At 42.1% G+C, this 17,626-nt stretch overlaps 1 protein-coding gene across 7 annotated transcripts in view; it reads left to right on the top strand.

Annotated features, from left to right (window-relative positions):
• Positions 1 to 17,055, top strand: part of phldb2b (pleckstrin homology-like domain, family B, member 2b) — an 82,183-nt gene extending 65,128 nt beyond the window's left edge. For 4 of the 7 annotated variants that reach the window (XM_034706450.1, XM_034706453.1, XM_034706452.1 and 1 more), the window contains 13 exons: positions 588 to 716; positions 2,618 to 2,773; positions 3,439 to 3,549; positions 4,661 to 4,735; positions 5,446 to 5,580; positions 6,079 to 6,222; positions 6,361 to 6,460; positions 8,825 to 8,975; positions 12,860 to 12,950; positions 13,137 to 13,283; positions 14,548 to 14,767; positions 14,928 to 15,013; positions 15,114 to 17,055. In XM_034706450.1, coding sequence (XP_034562341.1) covers positions 588 to 716; positions 2,618 to 2,773; positions 3,439 to 3,549; positions 4,661 to 4,735; positions 5,446 to 5,580; positions 6,079 to 6,222; positions 6,361 to 6,460; positions 8,825 to 8,975; positions 12,860 to 12,950; positions 13,137 to 13,283; positions 14,548 to 14,767; positions 14,928 to 15,013; positions 15,114 to 15,254 — 1,686 coding nt within the window. In that variant the 3' untranslated portion in view covers positions 15,255 to 17,055. The remainder of the gene's footprint in view (positions 1 to 587; positions 717 to 2,617; positions 2,774 to 3,438; positions 3,550 to 4,660; positions 4,736 to 5,445; positions 5,581 to 6,078; positions 6,223 to 6,360; positions 6,461 to 8,824; positions 8,976 to 12,859; positions 12,951 to 13,136; positions 13,284 to 14,547; positions 14,768 to 14,927; positions 15,014 to 15,113) is intronic. The other 3 variants (XM_034706451.1, XM_034706455.1, XM_034706456.1) reach the window with 1 other exon arrangement.
• The last annotated feature ends 571 nt before the right edge of the window (positions 17,056 to 17,626 follow it).

Raw genomic sequence — 17,626 nt, forward strand, 5'->3', positions numbered from 1 at the left:
GTGTTTGAAGCACAGATTAGTGAGACCAAGCAGGTTCTGAATTTCTCAGAGCTACACATCCTGCACTTTATAAGATGAAATGATGATATGAGGGGAAGAGAGACAGATCAACTAGAAAGTTTATTGTTGGTGCTAAAACTTTGCTAAAAGGAAGTGAAGTTGAATGCTTGTTTATGTTGTGGAGTTCATAGAAAGACTTATTAATCCATCCATCCATCCATCCCTAAATCATCCACTCAAACAAACAAAGAGGTGAAAAGACACGAGAAGACATGGCACGAATGTCACACTATCTTCATGCCTTCATTTCCACTCGATTCCTCTCTAGTTCTCCATCGCTTTATAGATTTGACTCCTGCAGCTCCCCCTCCCTCCCATCCCTCTAGGCTAATCTTGCTGACCCAGTTAGTGACTAACTGTGGCTCCCCCAGTCCCACTAACGCTGCCATCCTCTTTCTGTCCTGTGTCTGTGTGTGGGTGTGCCCTCGTGCCTGTTTGTGTGTACGCAAAAACAAATGTGTACATGCGTGCGTGCGTGTGCGGAAAATGTCTGTGCGTCTCTGTGTATGGACATGTGTGTATGTCAGGCGTGCGAGTTGCTGCAGGCAGAGAGGGGCAGAGTAGAGAGGTTGGCTCAGATTGTGTGTGAGCAACGCTCCCAGCTGGACAGCTGCCCTGAGGCCACCAAGGAGCCCCTGCAGGAGCAGCTGGCCAGGGTCAGTACACACACACACACACAAACACACACACACCTCACAAACACATGCACAGGTATATATGTACATGAGTGTGTAAACCAATGTTTGCTCATTCAAAATGCAACAAGGTGACTAACGTTTGCTCTCTGCTGGTCTTCATGATGGGAACTCTAACACGTGTGCATGCAAACGCAGACAGAAGGAAACAGACATATGTGAACATAATTCAAAACTCTGTATATGTGCACAAGAGTTCATGTATACAGACCAAAGAGGGGGACAGGTGATTGCTGTTATACTGGGACTTGCATGTAAATGTGCCTGGTTCATGTTGGTTCAAGTCTCGTCCTCTCTCTGTCCAAATGTCTACATGTCTAAGTGTTTCAACAAAAGGATCAAATTCATGAGGGTACAGAACACGACAAGAATGCTTCTACAAGTTTCACATTCAGGAGTAATGTGTTATTTTTAAATAATTAACTAGTGCACAGAACACAGAACATCGAAATGCACTTTCCAAATCGGATTCTGGCCAAGATGAATCCCCTGATGGTCCACAGAGCCCTCCTGTGGCTCAGTGCTGCAGCTGTCACAAGAGAGCAGCCACACGGCAGAACTCAGCAGCAGGAACAGGACCCAGAAGATGCATGTCCAAAAGTAATCAGAATCAGAACCAATATCAGAATCAGAATGAGAAATACTTATTTATACCAGGGGAGAAATTCACTCTTTACAGTTGCTCTATACTCAATAAGTAAGAATATCAGATAATATTAATAGAAGGAAGTAATTAATATGATATAAATACAAATACAATGAAAATAATGATAATAAAAGTATTTACAGAAGACAAAATAAGCTATGTAGAAAATAAATACATGGTTGAAGTGCCCGGTGATCAGGAAGAGGGCACTCTGGTGGTCTGTCTGGAGATCAGGAAGAGGGCACTCTGGTGGTCTGTCTAGAGATCAGGAAGAGGGCACTCTGGTGGTCTGTCTGGAGTCTGGCTATGGCAGCGTTGAGAATGTTGGACGCCATAGTCTGGTTGGCAGAGGGGGGATGTAAACAGCTACCAGTATGACATGTGAGATCTCCCTGTGCAGATAATACGGTCGGAGGCCCACAGCGCTCTCACTGCTATCCCGGTCTGTCCGGACAGTCTGGAAGCCAACCTGTTAGCTTGTCCATCTTATTACCCAGAGATCTCACGTTGCTCATGATGAGAGAAGAGAGACCCGGCTTCTATCTCCTCTCCATAAACCCCCGTCTTCTTATACCAGCTCTCCTCCTCGTAGCTTATGCATATGCATCTAACTTTATTCATACATAAAAATATCCATCCATCAATCAATTACATCAAAGTTATATTGGCTGCTAGTCCATCCCAGGCTTACTCAGTGAGATGGACACTCATGTAAACTCACATTCAGACCTGTTTAATGTCTAATCTGCAAGGGTTTTCTCCAGGTGCTCTGTTTCCATGAAAATACATTTGTTTGTTTCAAATCATCTATACTTTGGTGGAATGCTCAGAGTGTCCATGTTGCATGTTTACTCTGGTTATGCTTTCGGTGTCTGCATGAGTGTTCAGTGTTGATGAAACAGCAGGGATGAAATCTGTGTCTGGTTTGCATCGTCTGTGTCAAATGTGAAATGATTAACATCTCTTTGATTTTTAAAAAAGGCACCTCTGAAGTGAGGTCAAGTTTTAAGGTTGTATGTGTTAGTTTGTTTGTGAAGTTTGGACGTTCATTTGATTGGATCATGTTCAGCCAAGTTGTCACAATGTGTCCAAACTATAAAACCTAACATCAATCTCTACTTTGGAGCGACTATTGTCACTTTCCTCCTGTTCACATACATGCCTCAGTCCTGTCTGTTTATCTCTCTGTTATTTCCTTGTGTGTGTTTGCCTGTAGGACTGTGAGGTGCTGGAGACAGAGACAAAGCGCTTTGAGGACCTCGAGTTCCAGCAACTGGAAAAAGAGAGCAGGCAAGACGAGGAGAAGGAGACCCACACAAAACAACTCCTCCGGGACATCGCAGACTACCAACGAAGCACCGTCACTCGAAAGGTAACACCTGTCTGCTTGTTTAAATATAATAAACAGCAAAGAGGAGCACAGTCGAGTATCTGAGTCACACAAGTGGAAACCTCCGGTCTCAAAATATGAAGCCCATGCAGAAGTGTTATAAACTGCAGTTCATCAAGCGTCCACTTGAGGCTGGCTGCAGAAACACCAGAAACCACATACACACCCATTCAAAGAAGACGATCTTTGCAGCATTAATAAACATGTTTACAGCTTGATTAAAAAACAGCTTGGCTCCACGTATCTTATCTCTCTATCAGCACACACTGTACAGGGTGAATTGTTTTCTAATGTGACGGTTCAGAAGATATTAAGATTACAAGTTTTGCCCAAATAAGGACATGACTGACTTGACTGACATGCAGGAACACATAGCTGTTGGCTAGGAGGCTCAAACCCCGCCTCTTTACCTCACACTAAGTTAGGTTGAGTTCAGCATTTCCAATATGGCTCCTGCCGACGATTGGCTTCATAACAGCGCTCAGGAACAGATGTGTGACGTCACGGATACTACGTCCATTATTTATACAGTTTATGGAATAAGGTCATGTTTCTGTTGAACAGCATTGTGTTGATTTTGTTTTGAAGCTGTGTCATAAGGTCAATAGGGAGATAAAACATGTTATATGGTTTTGCCTTTTTTCCAGGAGCGGCTTTTAACGCTGAAGAAGCAGGCGGTACAGATTACCCAGCAGGCTCAGCGAGAGAAGGAGAGCTTCATGAAGGAGAGGAGCAACCTGGAAGCGATGCTGCAGCGGGTACTGAAGCCCTTTATATATTACGAGTGTGCAACAGCACCATAACGCAGCTCTACCATCATCGTGCCTTTGTGTGATGATATTGATCCTGCAGTGGAATTATATGGGTGTCTTAAATGTGTAATTTCACAATGAGTCAGTATCACAGTGGAAGCCTCACATAAACACGCATTCAGAGATGCACACACAGGACTGCTCCTTGAACTTACAATATGTAAAGGGATAAAGACTCATGTTTTAAAGCTTGGTTTCATCATTTGGCTCCTGATGGCAGGGATTGGTTGGTGTTTTCCCAGGTTTACTCCGGCTGTAGATAGCAGCTTTTTTTTTACAAAAAGTGGATCTAAATCTGACTACCAACCCCAGCTTTAAGGGACCATAAAAAGAGTGTTACACCATCAGCTTTGTCAACAACAATGGCGAAGGTTCAGAGTTACTGTTTTTTACCTCTTTTTTAAGAACACATTATGTATTGATTACCATCAGGACAAGATCATTTTAACCAGTAACAAAAAGTGGATCTAAATCTGACTACCAACCCCAGCTTTAAGGGACCATAAAAAGAGTGTTACACCATCGAGGTGGTGGCATGACATCACTGATCATCCGTCCTCAGCAGCTTCATAAACACCCTCACCCTCAGGAACTGATGGGTTATGTCACGGATACTACGTCCATTTATTATACAGTCTATGATTCAATCCCAATGTGAGTCAGCGTTTCCAGCACTCTGCATCCTCAGGTGAAAATAGTTCAACTTTATGAATGTCACTTCCTGATCACTGACCCATCAGAATCAAGAAGGGGCGGGACTTCTGATATCAGCTTTGTCAACAACAATGGCGAAGGTTCAGAGTCACTGTTTTTTACCTCTTTTTTAAGAACACATTATGTATTGATTACCATCAGGACATAAAGATCATTTTAACCAGTAACAAAAAGTGGATCTAAATCTGACTACCAACCCCAGCTTTAAGGGACCATAAAAAGGGTGTTACACCATCATGGTGGTGGCATGACATCACTGATCATCCGCCCTCAGCAGCTTCATAAACACCCTCACCCTCAGGATTCAGTGTGTCTCTAACATCGTGCTGTTTCTTTCCATCAGGAGAAGGAAAACCTTGCAACGCTTGAAAGAAAATATGCTGACCTCACCGGTGGTCGAGGTTTCACTCTGAGGGAGGTAGGTTTGATTGACAGCTGCCACACAAGACAATGAGAACTGTTCTCCTCTTTTCCACTCTTAAAAAGAGAAGGATCATCCTCCTCTTTAATCTCTGGGGTTTCCTTCTCTACCTGCTCAGGACGCAGCCTCTCTGGCTGATGTGTGTCCGTCTGTTAGCAATCATTGCAGTGACCACACATCTTCCACCAGTTCTCCTCCTCCTCCTCCTCCTCCAGTCAGCCTGCGTGCCCTTTCATCCCTCCTTTCTTCTGTTTCTCTCAAGAATGCAGAGGTATTTCTGTTTTCCTCTTTCTTTAGATCATCTCTTTAACTCTGTCCTCTGTTCATCCTCTCCCTCTTATGGCTTTTAGTCCCTTTTTTCCTTGTTGGTGTTTCTGTCACTCACTGTGCTGCAAGAGGAAAGATGTAACAGTTTCATTACTTGTTGCACAGCTCTCTCACACACACACACACACACACACACACACACACACACACATTAATACTCTGCTCACCCCAAACATGTCTGTTGTTGTGTGTAATCACCTCATTAATATTAACCGTGCATTAACTTGTCTGTGTGTTACTTTGTGTGCTGCTAATCACCACGTTCTGCATCACTCTAACTCATCCCCAGGTTTATCATAACACATTAATATGGCTGACTCACTCCGTGCGATGCCTCACCCCTCTCTCTCTCCCCCGTTTCTCCACATGATACTTTGCAGGGCTATGTCACAGTCAGTGAAATCAATGAGCTTTACTCACAGCTTGGGGGGGACCTTAGACCCACCCCTGCCTCTCCTGAGTCCACTTCAAACTCCGTCCCTGATGACGACAACCCCAAACCACCTGAGGATGAGGTGTGTGTAGAGGTGTGATGGGCCTGCATGTGCAGTGTAGTACACACACGTAGATGTTTCCCTTCTTCCTCGTTTCCGATGACTTCTCTGATCATGTTCCTTTCTTCTTTTCAAAGCTCTGTAACTCTTCCTCACCTGCCGACTGTCACTCCTCTTCCTCCTCCTCTTCTTTATCTTCCTCCTCTCATCTGAATCCCCGCCCCCTTCCCAAAACCCCGTCTGTGCATTGGCCAGAGAACATGGTCTCATACCGAGACCCCTCTCCCCTCCCTGACTCTCCCCCTCCTCCCCTTCCTGTCAAAAAACACCACCACCGACACACTCAGGTAATGTGTGTGTGTGTGTGTGTGTGTGTGTGTGTGTGTGTGTATGTGTGTGTGTGTGTGTGTGTGTGTGTGTGTGGCAGCACCTGTGTGTTTGTCTCCCTTTCAGATTTATGTAGAGATTAAAAATCAATTAACTGGAGACATCCTTACCTCTGTTTTTACGCTTGATCAGCAATTCCGCCTGCTGGAGGAGAGAAAGAGATCTGAGAGAGAGTACAGCTCCCATCTGAGTGACACGTTACCCCGGAAGAGGACTACACCCACCATGACCCCCCAGTTTACATGTGCAACACTGGGACGCAGCTTCCCCAACAAGGTAAGCACATGTAGAAGCTCGTTTATAACTTTGTCCTGATCCAACTTTAGCTTTTCTTTATATTTTTTGATAAATTGTTCTGTGTTTTATGATCAGGAAGAAATGATCAATAATTAGATCCCTCCTCTTTGTCTACAGTCTCATCAGCCTCTGGTGCAGAGCACAAGCTGTGGCAGCATTCTTCCAAGAATTTTCTCCTTATCCAATAAGGAGACAGAACCGAGGCGTCTGCAGAAAGGTACACACCCCTACACATGTGCACAACTATCTGATAACAGACCAAAACCTTATTTATAAATGTTTAAGACTGAGAGACAGTTCTACATTTTAAAGACTGAGTGTGTGACTTTTCTCTCCTTACTTTCTGTCTTCTTTACAAACACATCTTCTGTGTGTTGTTGTGCTCCTCATTGTGATGTGTTGGATTACAAACCTCCTCGTTTGTTTATCTGTCAGTGGAGATAAAGCAGGAATGTAAACAGTGAAGGGCTGCTCCATCAAGTTGTGCTGAGTATTGTGTGTTTGAGTGTTTAACATACGTTGTGCGTACAGTTGTAAAAAGTTGAAAGTTGTGAGAATAGTTGTCAGTAGATCTATTTTAAACCACTTAAGGTGCCGTGTCCACTGTCTCTGTTTTTTGCACTGGCAGCGCCTGTTTTCTATTCAAACCAAGCAGCAACCTTTGCTCTCACAATATGAAGCCCATGCAGAAATGTTAAAATCTGTAATTGATCGACGATCCATTAGAGGCTGGCTGCAGAAACACCAGAAACCACATACACACACATTCAAAGAAGACGAGCTTTACAGCATTAATAAACATGTTTACAGCCTGGTCCAAAAAACAGTTTAGGTCTGAAGAGCTCATTTCTCTCTCAGCACACACTACACAGGGGTGAATTTATTAATAATGTGGCAGTTCAGAAGATATAAGGATGACTGACTTGACTGAGAGGCTAAAGGCCCGCCTCTTTACCTCAAGCTAGCTCGGACAAAGTTAGGTTGAGTTCAACATTTCCAATATGGCACCACGATTGGCCTCAAAACAGCGCTTCAGGAACAGATGGGTGATGTCACGGATACTACATCCATTTATTACACAGTGTATGATTCAATCCCAATGTGAGTCAGCGTTTCCAGCCCTCTGCATCCTCAGGTGAAAATAGTTCAACTTTATGAATGTCACTTCCTGATCACTGACCCATCAGAATCAAGAAGGGGCGGTACTTCTGATATCAGCTTTGTCAACAACAATGGCGAAGGTTGAGAGTTACTGTTGATGCTGACATGATTTACACTACCAGTCAAAAGTTTGGACACACCTTCTCATTCAATGGTTTTTATTTATTTTAATTGTCTTCAACATTGTAGATTAATACTGAAGACATCAAAACTATGAAATAATCTGGTTTTACCATAATCTGGATTACAACAGTAGTCAAATAGGGCTATCCATTGTGTACTAACCCTACCTCTGAACAACACAACTGATGGTCTCAAACACATTAAGAAGGCAAGTCATTCTACAAATGAACTCTTGACAAGGCTCATGTTCATTAGAAACCATTCCAGGAGACCACTTCATGAAGCAGACTGAGAGAATACCAAGAGTGTGCAAAGCTGTCATGAAGGAAAAAGGGGGCTACTTTACAGAATCTAAAATATAAAACAGATTCTGCTTTGTTTAACACTTTTTTGTTCATTCAATAATTCCATATATGTTCTTTCATAGTCTTGATTTCTTCAGTATTAATCTACAGTGTTTACAATCATTACAATAAATACAAACCCTTGAATGAGAAGGTGTTTCCAAACTTTTGACTGGTAGTGTGCCCCCAGCACAAAAACAGCGGCAGTGGAAACAGCACCTAATTCTCAGTATTAACATTTTAGATAATGATGTTTTCATGGTCCCAGTATTTTGGAGGAGATTTAAATACCTTGTGTAGCTCAACCACGTTTGCAAACATGTGTTACAAACATATGCTGGCAGTGTTGTCTGAGGCAGCCATGACTCAAGAGAAAGTCTGAGTATTGTGTGCCTTGTGTTGTAAAACTGTTGCTGTGTTTTCCGGACCCTGGCACACTGACCAGGTCCCTGAGGCCCTTAGGTCCCTTGATGTGACTCATCAGATGGGTGGGTCTGCTGCATGGGGCAGATGGTATCATGTTTTCCTGTATCCAGAGTTTGTCTCTCTTTTAAGTATCATTTAGTCAACATTCCTTCTTCTGCGTCTGAGGACCATTCTTCTTCTTCTTCTTCTTCTTCTTCTTCTTCTTCTTCTTCTTCTTCTTCAGACGTCTTTATGCTGCTTTTTATACTTCATGTACTCATTTAGCAGACATTGTCTTCGGTTAGTTAGGGCTCTTTGTATTTTTAAACAAAAGCACCAATAAGGTGTTTGAGTTTTTATTGCGGACATATTAATCACTCCACGCTGGCGGGGCTGTGTGATCCAAAGTTGCAGCCCTCTGGGCAAACTGTCCTCCCAGATGGCGTGACACAGACAGGTACAGCTCAGGTGTGCACACATGCTAATGAAGAACAGTTCATGTTGGACTGCACTGAAGCTGTTTCTCTTCTTTTGTGTTTTCTCTCCAGGTCAGCCCAGCTCTCGAGCAGCTTCCCAGACCAACGTCTACCTTGATACCTTTGGGTACCGGGGCAATCAGGCCTTTGACACGATAAGTGTTGACAGCACTGACTCCATTGAAACCAGCATCTCCGCCTGCTCACCTGACAATGTCTCCAGGTGAGTGCAGGCGCATTTATTTGTAGAAGGTATCTCAAAGGTGCACAGTCAGTCTGCTCTGATATATTCTAATGTCAGGTTTTCAAAAAGGACTGAGAAATCAAATCAGTGAACAACAGAGAGGCTGAAAGAGAGAAATGTGAAAACTTGAAAACATCAAAATGTCCCTTTGTGTTGATAATATGAAACATGTACTGTAAGGAGGTTTGGAGAGAGGGAGCCCACAGAGAGAAAGTGAGTTAATGTAAAAAGTGTGTGGAGCTGCATAGCATAGATTCCCGCCTTTCATGGTCCCCCCATAGAGACTGAGATGTGTGGAACCATAGAAGTCAGGGGGGGGGCTCCTGATTAGTGTTGAAGGGTCAGGTTACGGAAGATGGAAAACATGAAGGTGTGTGTGTTAGTGTGTGTTTTTGTGTGTGTGTGTGTCAGTCAACCCCCTCAGGTCCTGATGAACTCAGCAAAGCAGTATGAGAGTGTGGAGGTCCATTTGGGGGTCCACCCCCCGTCTGGACTGAAACCATGTGTTCCTTCTCTCCTTCTTACAGTGCTTGCGTCTGTCTTTTGTCTCCCCGCCTCTTGTTCCTCTGAATGGTATGCTCTCGGTTTCTGCTCGTTTTTCAAATTCCCAAACCGTTTACAGATTGAGAGTTTTTCCTGAGAGTCTGTGATCCTCAGTGCGCTCCCACTTGGGCTGTGTTGTTCAGGCTCACATCGGAGCTGAAGGATGTGGATCAGAGCTGGATGAAGACGCAGCTTGGTGGATAGAGCTGGGTTTTTTTGTCGTCTCGTCAGTGATGTGTCCTGATCCCTGGAGACACCGATGTTGGAGCGAGATAAATGACTTATTTCTCAAGTAGTTCTTATTAAAGAGATTTAAACTGGACTGTTCTACGATGACGATGAGTGCGATTCCCTATCATCGACGGAGGTAAGGAAATGGCTTGGTGATGATGATAGATATGAGGCTACAGTGAGGCTGAACTTATGTTGATCTGAGGACTGACAGGAAATAGTTGTCGAAATGATTGGAGTCTCAAGTGGTGGACTCAAATTTGGCAAACCACAGAGCCTACCACAGATGAACTTTGTACTTGTATCTTTCTATGTTGAGAGGATTATTTGAACACATATGATACCTGTGGTATATTTTAAAGCTTAACAGACTTGCAGTAGCATCGATATAAAGATGTAGAAATCAGGGTTCATTGAGAGTTAGAACTGTGGTTATAGAAAACCCACCGGAGAGCGGGAAGGCATTTTCTTTTAAACACTAGCTCTCATTTTTTCCGTCTCTCCTCCCTCCTGGTTCTGTTTTCCTCTTTCTGATTACTTCACTTACCCTACTTTTCTCTCTTCCTCCCGTCTTCCCTTCCTGATTTGTTTAGACTAAGTCTAATGTGTACCATTCATCTTTACGGTGTTGTGGCATCACAGATCAGCCGTGGGTATCCAGTTCCTCCTTGGTCTGGATCAGAGTGTGTGTGTGTGTGTGTGTGTGTGTGTGTGTGTGTGTGTGTGTGTGTGTGTGTGTGTGTGTGTGTGTGTGTGTGTGTGTGTGTGTGTGTGTGTGTGTGTGTGTGTGTGTGTGTGTGTGTGTGTGTGTGTGTGTGTGTGTGTGTGTGTGTGTTTAATTGGGAAGGAACAGAGTTGGATCATTACAGAGAATGAGGGAAAAGTTATTGTTCAACATGACAAACATATAAAATTCCTTCCCCGTGTTATCACCCAAGAATGCATTTCATGTGCAGACCATTTGTGGACCATTGCGGTTTGTGGAGAGTTGAGGCTAGACGAGACAGACAGACAGACGGACAGACAGACGGTGACACAGCAGAGTCAGAAAGTAAAGAGAGGGATGGTCCGATCCTTCCCACACCATAAAAGGCCTTCAATCAGGACTACTCTCAGGGGAGTGTGCCAATTTAGTTGGAACAGAAAGCGTCATGCTATTATTGTTTGCATATGTTGAACACGTACGTTATAATACGTCCTTAATGTGAGACATCTCTGGACTTCTCCTAGTTTGAGATTATTTCTCATACAAGGATTGTGGCTTCCACTGAATGAAGCCTTAGTTTGGACACTCTCAAAAATCCCTTTCTTGAATTTCCCTTAAAAATTAACTCAAAAGGACCACGCAATAAAAGTTTGAGCTGTTTACTTCAATCAAAAATAAAACAAATCCTTAAAGAAACTAAAAGAGTGAGAGAGAAAGAGAGAGGTCAAAAAACCGTGTGGCTCCACTCTCTCCTTGCCTAATCAAAAACTGATCTTCTGTAGAGATCAACAAACCTTAACAAGGGGGCGGGGTTACAGCATGCATGATTCAGCCACCCTTCCAACACATGACAGTCTATGTCACAAATCCAAATACCTTTTTAATATTATGAGAAAATACTTAAAGGTGACATATCACGCTTTTTTCATCAATATATATTGGTCTAAGAGGTCCCCAAAACATGTCTTTAAAGTTTATGCTCAAAAAAATACTTTGAAATCAGATTTTGGCATGCCTGAAAAACCCTCTTCTTCAGTTCTACTCCGAACAGTCTGTTTTCTCTCTGACCACGCCCCCTCAGGAAGTGGATGTGCCTCGGCTCTCCAGCACGTTGATCGAATGTTTACATGTTGGCTGAATATACACGGCTGCTCAGAAATCACGTTACTTCAACCCTCTGAATCTGATCCAGAATCTGATCCTGACGGAGAGGCGCCTGCAGCAGGACCTTTCTGAAGGATTGGTCACAGATTTAGTGTTTCTTGTTGTTTTATTTATCAGTATGTCGACGTGTGTCTTGGTACACAGTTACGAACATGTAGCTATGTGGCTATGCTAACTAGCGCTAGCACTTATCCATGATAAATAAAAATCATCCACTAGATCTTCAAATCTGCAGACGTGGGGAGTAAAACCGACGTCTACCAGAAAGGCTGCAGGACCTTTCTGAAGGATTGGTCACAGATTCTGTGTTTCTTGTTGTTTTATTTATCAGTATGTCAACGTGTGTCTTGGTACACAGCTACAGCTATGAAGATGTAGCTATGTGGCTACGCTAATTAGCGCTAGCACTTATCCATGACAAATAAAAATCATCCACTAGATCTTCAAATCTGCAGACGTGGGGAGTAAAACCGCCCTTTGTGTTTATTAAGACAGCCTACAACTAGAATGCTCTCCTAAGCTCCTTGTTAGCACACATTTGTGCAGGTAATGAAAAACAGAGGAGGGGTTGAGTTGTATTTTATACAGTCTATGGGCTGAACAAGCTCCGAGCTCTGACTCCGTGACAGACCGGATATTGTTGTTACGTAACAAAAACACTGAAGTCTGAAACGGCTCGTTTCACACACATTTACAGAAAGGTGGAGAAATCAGAACAGGGGCAGAATGGATTTTTTTCATTCTCGGGGGGTTTGTAGACATGCCAGGGACACATATTTCAGGTAGAGAACCATTAAAAAGTCCATTTTGCATGATATGTCACCTTTAAAGCACAATGAAATTTCACCTTTACCATCTTTATATAAATGTACATATTTATCTTAATCCTTATAAATAAACTATCTATGTAAATTATTGTCTTCCACATGAACTTAAATTATTACAACATTATAAATTGCATTTAGGCTCCTACAAGGATTATTCTCAGATTTGAACATCTGAGCATTTCTGTATCTGGACATTCAGAGAAAATGTAATACCACATGAAAGTCCAGCTGGATCCACTTTGTCACGTCTGCTGCAAGTGTAGCAGCAGGTCACCTGATCGACTGAGTGTACTTCATGTTCAGACACACGACTGTTGATTTGTATCCTCAAGTCTACTCTGCTGTGCGCTTTGTCTCTGATGTGTGTGCGTGGGTGTGTTTGTGTGCCGCAGTGCCAGCACCTCCAATATGGTCAAGCTAGAGGAGATGGAGCGCCTGCTGAGGGAGGCCCAGGCAGAGAAGAAGTGCCTCATAGAAGACAAGGTCACTACAACCATAGTTATTACATCCTTTCATTATCACTGTTTATAAAGAACAACAAACTGCTCATATCTAGAATGCAAACTATGATTTGTATTTGTAATAAACCCCTACACTTAAAGACACAGAGACTTCTTTATCTGGTGACATACTTGATTTAATATTTAATCAGTCGAATCCATTCCTCAGGAGCGAGAGATGGACATGCGAAAGCAGGCACTGGAGGATGAGCGCAAAAGAAGGGAGGATTTGGAGAAAAGGTTACAAGAGGAGACGTGCAGACGGCAGAAACTCATCGACCGGGAGGTGAAGCTGCGGGAAAAACAGAGAGCACAGGTATGCATTTTTACTTGTGTGATATTGTTGGTCCATTTTTATTTGGCCCAACTCTGGACATATCTCTTGATTATGCTGAACGGCCCTTTAATGTGTTTACTTGCAATTTTGTATAACATATATATGCTCTTGTAATGTATTGTTGTTTTCATTGTCATGCTATCATGATGTGCTGTTTCCATCAAGCGGCAACCTCCGGTCTCAAAATATGAAGCCCATGCAGAAGTTTTATAAACTGCAATTCATTGAGAATCCACTAGAGGCTGGCTGCAGAGACACCAGAAACTACATACACACACATTCAAAGAAGACAATCTTTACAGCAATAATAAACATGTTTACAGCCTGGTTCAAAAAACGGCTTCCAAATAAGGACATGACTGACTTGACTGACATGCAGGAACACATAGCTGTTGGCTAAGAGGCTCAAACCCCGCCTCTTTATGTCACACTTTGACTGGTTGAGTTCAGCATTTCCAATATGGCTGCCGCCGCCACCGCCTGGCTTCAAAACAGCTCTCAGGAACAGAAGGGTGACGTCTCGGATGCTACGTCTATTATTTATACAGTCTATGGTTTCCATCTGTTGTTATTTATCTTTATCGTTTGTTATGAACTCTGTTTTGACCTGCTGAGACTACGGATGGAAATTAGCCTTATGGCTAACTCTGGCATATTTACATGGATGCGACACTGAAGTGTTCATTAATATGCACTGTCCCTTTAAATAAATAAATGAAGGAACAACACAAGAGCATGGATACAGATTAGTGTTCCATGTTCATTCATGATTTAACAGAAGCAGCTGTTTCTCAATAACATTTTAGTTTCACTTTGACTAACCTCGTGTTTTAATCTCTATTTCTCTGAGTCTTATTGAAACTAGAAAGCTTTTCCTGTCATGTTATAATTTTTACTCCAATCTCATTGTGTTCACTTTTACCCTTCAGAGACTTAACTTTGTACTTTTTGACATACATTGCTTCTGTAGCTGACTGTAGTTGGTTTCGTGCAAACTTCCCTCCCTCTGTATGGTTTCAATCATGTCTGGAAGTCCGTAGCGTACGCTTCATCCATCATCTTTTGTTCTCTGTCCTGGACCATCAACTGTTGGCAGCAGAAGAAAGAGTCTTATACTTGAATCTGTTTTAACATATGATACACATCTGCACGAGTATATAAACACCTCAGAGAGCATAAATACAAAGTTCTCGTTACACATACCGTCTCCTCTCATTGAACCCTTTCTCTCTTCTCCCTCTAGTCTCGGCCTCTGACACGATACCTGCCCGTGCGGAAGGATGACTTTGACCTGCGGGCTCACATTGAGTCTGCAGGACACAGCACAGACACGTGCTTCCACCTGTCCATCTCTGAAAAGACCTGCCGTGGATACCTGATCAAAATGGGAGGCAAAATCAAAACCTGGAAGAAACGCTGGTTTGTGTTTGACCGTAATCGACGAACGCTCTCCTACTATTCAGGTAAGATGGAACATCTGCATTTGACATTTTGTATTTCCATTCTTTAAAGTGTTTAATGTCCATGTCTGAATAAATATAAATGTTTAATACACTACTCTGCATCACCAAACATTTGTATGTCTGTATTTGTATTCTAAAACGCCTGCTTTATCTTCTGCAGACAAACATGAAGCCAAGTTGAAAGGAGTTATCTACTTCCAGGCTATTGAAGAAGTGTATTATGATCACTTAAAGAATGCACATAAGGTACCTGTCTCACACATCTTGTTATTAAAGAACAGCTCTTCATGTAATGTATCATTGCTTATCTTCACCCGCTCTCGTCTCCTTCCTCGCTCTCCTGCAGAGCCCGAACCCCACCCTGACCTTCAGCGTGAAGACTCATGACCGGGTCTACTACATGGTGGCTCCCTCTCCAGAGGCCATGCGGATCTGGATGGATGTGATCGTCACAGGAGCGGAGGGATACACTCAGTTCATGGTGTAGGAGGAGGGATCGGATGCTGCCGTGACTCTTTGTAGCTTTGAAGACTTTTTTATTCCTTTTTTATGAACAGATATAAAGTCATCCATGCTGGAGAGTTAACACACATTCTGTTATATACACAGTCAAGGTTTAGTTCTCACTCAAGCACAGATAATCAGCCTTATTATGGAGGACTCATGTGGGGCGTTTATGTGACATGTGGCAGATATGAGATGATGGTTTGAACTTGTTTGAGTTTTATCCATGAGAGGTGAATGTGCTGTGGTTCACCTCTATGCATCAGCATGCATTGAACACAAATGATGTCAGAGAATTGTTTACCTGACACTTTGTTTGTCATGAAGTTTTACATCCCAGACTGTTACTCAAATGAGGATCAATCAATCAAGGATTGGCCTGCTGGAGATACTGAAAAAACAGCCAATCAATGAGGCCTTAACACCAAGCATAATAAGGAAGTATATCAGTGATGGGGTTGGACATGCTAACGGCTAACTTCAACTACAGAGGATTAAATGTTGAAATGGTTCTGTCAGTGTTCAACCATGTCATCTGTTTTTATCATTTTTATATATTTCGTTTGAAAAGTAAGCGATGCAAATTAATTTAGTTACATTAGTTCCAACATGTTTTAATCATTTGGGTTTAATTTCATGTACTGTTACCGTGCCTTGGCATTCTCAGGTCTGAACCATGTGTGTGTGGACGTTCATTCATATCTGAGTCCATACACACTAACTACAGAAGTGCCTGTTTTATGTGCTTACACGTTTATTTACTGTGAGCTCCAAATGTAGCTCCAAGGTGCTATTCTTTACATGTTGACACTAGATATTCAAACCGCACCCTCGTTTAAAAAACATACATATTGGGGTGTAATTGTACAATCAAGGTTATTTTTAGCATAGATGACTGCTCTGAGTTTATTATAGTGTTACCACAGACTCAGAAATGAAGCTCAGACAGCTGGTAGAACAAAGTTACTGCAAGTGACTTGTTATTTAAATGAAATGAGTATAAGAAGCATAAAGAAGTGACTTCTATAAGACACACAAGTTTAATATTTGTACATTTTGTTTTTAAGTTGTAGCTAGTTTCATGATAGTTATTACAGTTACTGTCAATAATCAACTCAAGACTCTTTTTGGTGCCTTTTATCACATTTTAGTGACAGTATTTTAATGTGTCATCAGATTTTAAAGAGCTATGTGTATCTATAAACTAAAAGCCAAACTATGGGTGGTGAGGAAACTCAAATGTGGACACACGGTCCTGATTCGTCTTTACAGGCGTCAATAGGAAAACATTGATGGTACTCACACTCATGTAAAAAGCCTTGAGTCATAAAGGCCGACTGAATATTATGCTGCTCTGGTCCACCAGCTTTCAATGCTTTTCCTACCACTAACTCAGCCATGGTTATTCCACTTTGAACACCAGGGCTGCTTTTTGTATCATGTATTGTCCTCATCTGATCAGTGAGTGTTTCTTTTGCCTCCTGCATTGTTTTGTGTTCTGTTTTATGACCAAAGTACATGTTTATACGGTGAAATGTATATGTGGATTCTCTGCTTTGACTACTCTTTGGTTTCTACAATGACACAAAGATGATATGTGTTGTATAAGACAAGTACATGACTGTTTCCACCAATGAAAGGAGCTGTTGTAGAGGAAGCTTTACTCTTCTTTGAATCATTATTTTCTAATGTTGATCCGACTGTATTTATGCCATAACCAATGCATATATCTTAATTTTATATTCCTATAAGAATAATAAATGATTTATTTTACCTTTAACTAATCTTCATGTTTGAAGTCTTTTCTTGTTAAAGTGATCGACCTGCTAAAATATACAACATGGATGCTTTTGCAGGAATGAATATATTTATCTTCTCAACAAGCACTCCTATGGAACATGCATTACGCGATACGAAAAGGAGGACAATGTCAGAGAGCTCAGATCTTGGTTAAAAACACAACTCACTTTCTTCTGATTATTCTAACACAGGAGCATGGGAGGAAGATATGCTCCAAAGTTACCTCTCAAACCTGATTAGTGTGGAAAATTAGTGGACCTGGATAAGTTCTGCTTGGCATTTAGCCTTGAAGTAGACACAAAATGATAATAAGATAATACTTTATTGATCTCTGGGGGGACATTCAGTTGTTGCAGAAACACAGACAGAGTAGCAAGAGTAGTACATAATAATAGAGCACAAATACAGAACATTTTAAACAAAGTAAAAAATGAAAATAAAAAATAAGAATACAGATTTAAGGTTATATACAAATGTTACACATGGTGTAAATTGTAATTATACAGGGAGTAAACATATAGGATTATGGGGCGCTGGTGGCCTAATGGTCTAAGT

This window comes from Notolabrus celidotus, chromosome 17 (genome assembly GCF_009762535.1).
Source record: "Notolabrus celidotus isolate fNotCel1 chromosome 17, fNotCel1.pri, whole genome shotgun sequence".
Taxonomy (NCBI): domain Eukaryota; kingdom Metazoa; phylum Chordata; class Actinopteri; order Labriformes; family Labridae; genus Notolabrus; species Notolabrus celidotus.